General features: G+C 40.4%; 1 protein-coding gene across 1 annotated transcript; it reads left to right on the forward strand.

Moving 5' to 3' along the window:
- Positions 1–2,497: 2,497 nt before the first annotated feature.
- LOC119363813 (CSC1-like protein ERD4) lies at positions 2,498–7,060 on the forward strand. Its single transcript, XM_037629180.1, has 7 exons — positions 2,498–2,971; positions 3,756–3,901; positions 4,451–4,726; positions 4,829–5,673; positions 5,789–6,044; positions 6,231–6,612; positions 6,737–7,060. The coding sequence occupies exons 1-6, from the start codon at positions 2,698–2,700 to the stop codon at positions 6,609–6,611; spliced, it is 2,178 nt and encodes a 725-aa protein (XP_037485077.1). The 5' UTR covers positions 2,498–2,697; the 3' UTR covers position 6,612; positions 6,737–7,060.
- Positions 7,061–7,754: the final 694 nt, after the last annotated feature.

Here is a 7,754-nt window from a genome sequence, read left to right on the forward strand (position 1 = left end):
GAGGTCATCGGTGGCGGGAGGCAGTGCAGCGCCGGAGGGCGGGAGACAGTGCGGCGTTGGAGGGCGAGAGGGAGGTTTACTCGGTCGCCGCACGATATACTCCCTCCGTTCCTTGATATAAGGTGTATAGATTTTTGAGAAAAAATCCGAAATATAAGGTATATTGCGTTGCACCACTCGTTTGGATAATTTTTTGGGGGATTTGATTACATTTCCTTATATTAGGCAGTCTCCTCTATTTTCTCATGTCAATTAGTGAGGTGTAACCTCGCCCAAAACTTGTGAAATTATCCTTCCATGTGTGTTCTTTAATATTCGTGCCAAAAACTATACACCCTACATCTAGAAACGGAGGGAGTAGTATATTTAGGGAAATCTTCAGGGGATTAGGGAGTTGGAGTAAAAATTATACTCCATTAACATTTTCAGTGAATCGGCTAGGTCCGCTGTAAGGGAGTAAACCGAAAATTTTGAGGTAAATACATCGGAAGTCATAGAACTTGCACGTGACGATCAGTTTGATACATAAACTTGTAAAATATGTGTTTCGGGTCGTCAAACTTGCACGAGTGTTTATATATGGTCACATTTCACATACACACGGAAGAATCCATGTCCTATGTGGCATGCTAGTGTGGCTAGGGCCCACTCTTACCGCTGTTGCATGTAGATCTGCAAAAAAGCCTTTGACTTTTTTATTTTCGTATTAAGCCCCTAAAAATAAAATGAAAAAATAAGGGATGGTGAGGTTTGAAGGCCGTAACGTGCCCCAAGTAGGCTCACGTGGACAACAACCAGACTAATGACCATTCATGTGTAGCTCGACAAAATTTCTGTATCATACAAATATTGACTGAAAATAAATTTACAAGGAATGTAACCCGGAAAAAATAAGCAACGTGGCTCGACCATGTGACCTTGTGCTCAAGGTTAACTAAGATTACCACCAGGCTACGACAGCACAACACATCCGGATATAAGAAAACAAATTATATCCTTGTGTTTGTGACATTTAAAAAATATTTATGTATTAAAAAAAGTATGTGACAGTTTAAAAAGTTCCAAAAACTTGTATTTGAAAAAATGATAATTATGTGTTTAACCACATATTTGAAAGAATGTTAATCATATCTTTAAAAAATATTAAACAAATGTTTTTAGATGTATACTGGAAAAAATAGACATAAAAACATATACTCCAAATGATTAACATTTTTTCAAATACAATTTTTCAAACTTATGTGTAGTGAAACATATACTCCATATGATACACATTTTTTTATGTTTTAAATACTCCAGTATACATCTATGTTTTGATACACATATTTTTTAAATACTCCAGTATACATCTATGTTCAGAGTATTTTTTTAAAAAATATGCTTAATATTTATTAAACATATGATTAACTTTTTATTAAATACAAGTTTTGAAACTTTATTCAAATATTGTTTAAGCATTTTTTATGGTACAAAACATTTTCAAGCTACACGAGCAATTTTATACATTGTATAAACATTAAAAAGATGTCATGAGCAGTTTTTTGGAATGCAAGAGCATTTTAAAATGCAACCTATCATTTTTAATTACGCAAATGTGTTTTGCAATGTTTAAGCATTTTTTTGAATGTCACATACCTTTTTTTTTCTAACACATAAACATTTTTAAATGTCACAAACACAAGAATATATATTTGTTCTTACATAGAACAAGAAGGAATAATAACATGAAAAATATTTACCCCATTTGGACATGTTGGTTGCCGAAGCCTGGTGGTAATCTTAGTTAACGTTGACCACGAGGTCACATAGTTGAGCCACGGTGCTCCTTTTTTGGGGTTACATTTCTTGTAAAATTTATTTTTTGGCATGTTTATATGATATAAAAATTATTTGTGCTACCTAAACATGTATGATCATTGGTTTGGTGGTTGTTCACCCGAGCCTAGTAGGGGCATGTCCCTGATTCGAAACCCAACCATCCCTTGTTTATTTTATTTTATTTGAGGGACTTAATACGTAAATAAAAAATCATTTTATTTAGGTGCTTAGTACCTTAAAAAAACAGGGACATGATACGTAAATGAAAAAGCCTGCAGATCTACCATGTGACTCGGGCTTACATCGGGTCCTGGCCACGCTGGTATCCTACATAGGCCACGATACGTTCACGTACATGAAATATGACTGTATATGAACATTCGTGCAAGTTTGATGATCAGAAACACATATTTTATAAGTTTATGCATCAAATTAATCGTTACATACAAGTTTTATGACTTATAATGTAAAATTTTAGTCTTTATGGCTGTATTGAGGATCAGTTAGAAATGCCCTTATGGTTAACAAGAGGCGATGCGGTTGAATGAAGGGGGTCAAAAGGGGAAGGGATTCGAACAATTGAAAAGCAAAAGGCGGAAGAGGAAAGGGGCATTTCAGACATTTTGCTGAACTCCCTGGTCCCATCCCCTTCCTCTTCTTCTCCCTGCCCTGCCCCTTTCCTTGGCTCGGCAACCTCCACAACTCATAAACTCCCCACCACGCCAGCCATTCCCCAGCACAGCACACAAAGCATCCAATGCTTTCCCCTTCCCACCCATTTACCACCCTAATGCCCTCCGTTAATCAATCCCTCCACTACTAAACCCCCTCCCTCATAATCCCCCCCGGAGGAGGAGCGGGGCGGCTTCGGCGAGCGAGATGGACATCTCGTCGTTCGTCACGTCGCTTCTGACGTCCTTCGTCATCTTCGCCGTGCTGGTCCTGGTGTTCACGTGGCTCTCGCGCCGCCCGGGGAACGCGCCGGTGTACTACCCGAGCGTGCTGCTGCGGGGGCTCGACCCGTGGGAGGGGCGCGGGCGGGGCACGCGCAGCCCCGTCGGCTGGATCCGCCAAGCGTTCGCGGCGTCCGAGGCCGACGTCGTTGCCGCCAGCGGAGTCGACGCCGCCGTCTACCTCGTCTTCCTCTCATCCGGTATGCCCAAGCCAACCACGCTCTCTACTTCGTTTGTTTACCCATGCTTTGGTTGAGTTGGTTGTTTGGTTTCCAGATTCATTCGTTTACTACTCGTCTGTGCGTTTCCGTGTTTTTTCTTTTTGCTTCCACAAATAATATTTCGTGCACAAAATAAAATATTAAATTAAGTCCTGCTGTTGTATCTAAGATGCCTTTTGGGCGTCTTTTCTCAAAAAAATAATTAAAAGTCCTGCTGTTGTGGACTATGATTTCTCTGATGTAAATTGGTTGCAAGCATGCTATATTCTGTTCTAAACGAACATCTATTTTCTAAAAATTGCTGCCATGTTTGTAGAACGTTAGTTTTATGTTTGATTGTTTTACTTTTGTGTACCAACATGAAGATACGGCCGATTGTATGAACTGCCGGAATGGCAATAACAAATGCTAATTGTTGCTATCAATTTACTTTAAATTATATTAATGCTGCTATAGAGCTGCAAAGAAAAAGGTGTAGACAAGCAAGAGCCATGCGTATGTTTTGTTAAGAGGAGTTATCACCACCCATCCTGAAGGCCGGGCTCAAACGAGATAAAACTATCATGCATGGAGGATTGCTGGAAGTATGTAATTTAGCATGTTAAACTGCTTAGTCTATATGCAAAAAGGGCGATGAAAAGGCTAGGGTGCGTTTTGGGTCAGATATAGGTAGGTCGATATATCATGCAGAGTGCTTGCTTGAAAAAACAAATCATGCAGATTCTTCGCCAATTATCTGAATTTTTATTCTCTGGTGTTCCAGTTTTGGCAATCCTTGCGTTTTCCGGGATTGTGTTGCTTCCAGTTCTGTTACCAGTTGCTGGAACTGATCATGCCCTGGAGGATTCTACTGGCAGAGTGCCGCGGAATGTCACAGATTTTGAAAGATTAGCATTGGGCAATGTTCAAGTAAGTAATCCTCTTATCTGAGCTTAATGACCTGTCTTTGTTGCCACAAATAAATCTAGAACATTCCAATTATTGAGACTACTGGAAGCATTTTCATGCTTGATCCGCCCATTTAATAACCAGGTGGATGATTGGCTCCAAAAAGTGCACCGTATATATCATTATGTAGATCTAACGCATAATTTGGCACATTATTAGATATTTGTATTGTCAGAATGGCAGTATCTGTCTCATTACTGTCCTATTAGGAGCCATTAGGTCCATCGCTTCTGAAGTTTTGACTGAACTGAAATTCTACTGCGTGATAAGTATTCCTTGTATCTACACTGTTTACAGTTTAACAGTTGTTGCTGTAATCACCTGTAGCATAATTGTTATCTACAGATTCATAATAATGTGAAGTTTGGTTGAAAATAGTAATATTGAAAACTGCACTAGCTGGAGCTCTTCTCTATAGAAACATACAGCCTGTAAACAGGATTGCCAGACTGCAAGCTCAGGCGCTCGCCGTCACAACCAAACTCAGTAGTGTCTTGATATTTTCTCCAGGACGGAAGTGCGAGGCTGTGGGCATTTATATTTGCAGTCTATTGGGTCTCCTTTGTCACCTATTTCATACTATGGAGATCCTACAAGCATGTTTCAAATCTGAGAGCAGCGGCAAGATCAACATCAGACGTTAAACCAGAGGAGTTTGCCATGTTGGTGAGAGATGTTCCTGTTCCACCTCCTAATCAAACTATAAAGGACTCGGTGGACTCGTATTTCCGAGCACTTCATCCTGACACATTCTACAAAGCAATGGTTGTGACAGACATCACGAAGGTACTTCAACTCAGAGGTTCTTTAGGGGAGTTGTTGCCCTTTGTTTATTATTCGTGACATGTGCCTTATATTCCTGCTACATGATAAAATTGCCCTATGCAGGCTGATAAAATTTTCCAAGAGATTGAAGGTCACAAACACAAAATTGCTCATGCTGAAGCTGTCTATGCAGAGTCAAAAATAGCAAACAGACCTGAGGGCACGAGGCCTACTCATAGGACGGGATTCCTTGGCCTTATCGGTAAAAAGGTTGACACGCTTGAGTATTGTAATGAGAAGATTAAGGAATTGCTGCCCAAACTGGAGGATGAACAGAAGAGCACCCTTAGTGAGAAACAGCAAAGGGCGGCCTTTGTCTTCTTCAACAGCAGAGCTGCCGCTGCCTCTGCATCTCAGACTCTCCATGCTCAGATGTTTGATGAATGGACAGTTACAGAAGCTCCTGAACCACGTGCTGTAATATGGACCAATCTTCCAAGGAAAATATATGATAGGCAAACCAGACAGACTGTGGTCTACCTCATTGTCTTCGTCACCGTGGTTTTTTATATGATTCCCATTACTGCTATCTCTGCTGTTACAACGCTGGAACAACTGAGGAAGAAGCTGCCCTTTCTGAAGGTGGTTGTGGACCAACCTTTACTTAAGACAGTCTTACAAGCTTACCTGCCACAGATCGCCCTCATTGTTTTCCTTGCTTTGCTGCCAACACTTCTTGTGTTCCTGTCAAAGTCAGAAGGAATTCCTTCACAGAGCCATGTAGTAAGGGCATCATCAGGAAAATATTTCTACTTTATTGTCTTCAATGTATTCATTGGCTATGCAATTGGTTCCTCATTGTTCAGCGCTTTGCAAAAAGTCATCGAGAACCCTACTGGGATTGTTACGACGCTTGGCTCCAGGCTTCCTGGAAATGCAACTTTCTTCCTCACATTTGTTGCACTGAAGTAATTACTTTGTCTCATTTATGCACTTCCTGTCCTGAGCTTCTTCCACTGTACACATGTCTGAATTTCACCATAGCTGTAGGATATATAACCGATTGATTGTTGTTTTCAACAGATTCTTTGTTGGATATGGGCTTGAGCTCTCTCGTTTGGTCCCCCTCATCATTTTCCACCTGAAAAGAAAGTACCTATGCAAGACAGAGGATGAGGTGAGAGCGGCATGGGCTCCAGGAGACCTGGGGTATAACACGCGGGTTCCGAATGACTTGCTTATCGTGACACTTGTGATGTGCTACTCCGTCATCGCGCCTTTGATTTTGCCATTTGGCGTTGCTTACTTTGCTCTGGGTTGGCTTATAGCAAAAAACCAGGTGAGCAAGATTTTTATTTACGAAAATGTATGTTGAACAGTTAGGCTGACCTAGGGATAGCTCTTTCTTTTGTGTGCGCAAATAGGCATGCCTTGTTGAAGTGATACTAATACCATCACTAGATATTTGAAGAGAACGGATTTCACAAGTGGCTTACCTTACGTTCCTCCTTATTGCTAAATGCAGGTTCTGAGAGTTTATGTTCCTATTTATGAGAGCAACGGACGAATGTGGCCACACATGCACACAAGGATCATTGCAGCTCTCATGATTTACCAGGCAACCATGCTTGGTATCATCGGCCTGAAGAGGTTCTACTATTCTACTATCCTTGCCCCACTCCTCGCAATAAGCTTAATCTTTGCCTACACTTGCCATACACGCTTTTATCCTGCATTCGCCAAAACCCCTCTTGAGGTGGCAAGTCAGCAGCTGAAAGAGACGCCGAACATGAGCACCATTTACACCGCTTACATCCCTGCTTGCCTCAAGCCCGAGAAGCTCGAAGATGTGGAAGTCTTTGAAGACGCGCAGTCACGCACCACCTCCAGAGCTCCCTCTTTTTAATGTAAGTAGTTGAATCAATCAAATCAAAATGCGTAGCCATTAGAAACACAAGGATGACATTGCCTGTCAAATTTCTGAATTGCAAACAAAAGGATGACCCAGGCATCGCCTTCGAATTTCTGCAGGATTTGTGATGAATGTCCACGTGCTCTGGACGGCCTTTCCACGTCGACCACGCTGTGAAGCTATTGTTTCCAGGATAGGAAACTGATGTCATGTCCCGTGTACATACATGCGCTGTTGCATGATGAACACTTGTTGAAAAACGTAGTCTTATATGTTAGGTTGTTGCTGTGGATATTGTTGGGTGTTTACGTTTTTCTTTTTGCTATTATCGTGTGTAGACAATCTGCTGCCCTGGTGTGTAAAAATCTCAGAAGTCTGACTGCTTGATGCCTTTTAACCCTGTTAGCAAATTATCCCGGTACTGTTACTATTTGTTACTGAGATGTCCATGCTTGTATTCAGAAAAAGTAAAATGTTTGTGCCTCCTGAAGAACTGTCCCAGCTCTTTACGGGGAGTACTTTTTAGTGGACAACTATCCACATCCTACAAAAAAAAAAAAATCGGGTCACACCCTACATAACTTCATAGGTGATCCCTACTAACATAATTTTCTCAATATGTAATCATGCTATCTCAACATGTAACTATGCAGGAGAAAGAAAGCTACAATATGCAACCATGTATATGGGAAAATGCATAACTTTAAAAATTATATTATGCTACTTACATTCAATAAATATTTTGCAATTATATCCTCATTCTGTCTCCAAATAAGTGTCTCAACTTTAGTACTACAACTTTAAGAAAGTAATTAAACAACAAATAAAGTATTGCAAAATTCCACCTTTCATACAAAATATCATTAAAATATATCGCAGTCAGTTCTTGCAGTAATACCCAGGGTATCAACTAGTTAAAGTGAACACATCACTGCAACTCGGTGTAGAAATACATGTGTTTAGTACATTGGTAAGGTGTTTGACAATCTATGTACTTGATGTATCTTAATTAAAAAATATAGTTCTAGACCGTAGATCTACTTGAGTTATCAATGCTGACAATTTTTTCTCATGATAATAAAACCTTCTTTTATGTTATTCCATCTATTGTACGGTATTTTCAATTGCGTGCGTAGG

This window comes from Triticum dicoccoides, chromosome 2B (assembly GCF_002162155.2).
Source record: "Triticum dicoccoides isolate Atlit2015 ecotype Zavitan chromosome 2B, WEW_v2.0, whole genome shotgun sequence".
Lineage (NCBI taxonomy): Eukaryota > Viridiplantae > Streptophyta > Magnoliopsida > Poales > Poaceae > Triticum > Triticum dicoccoides.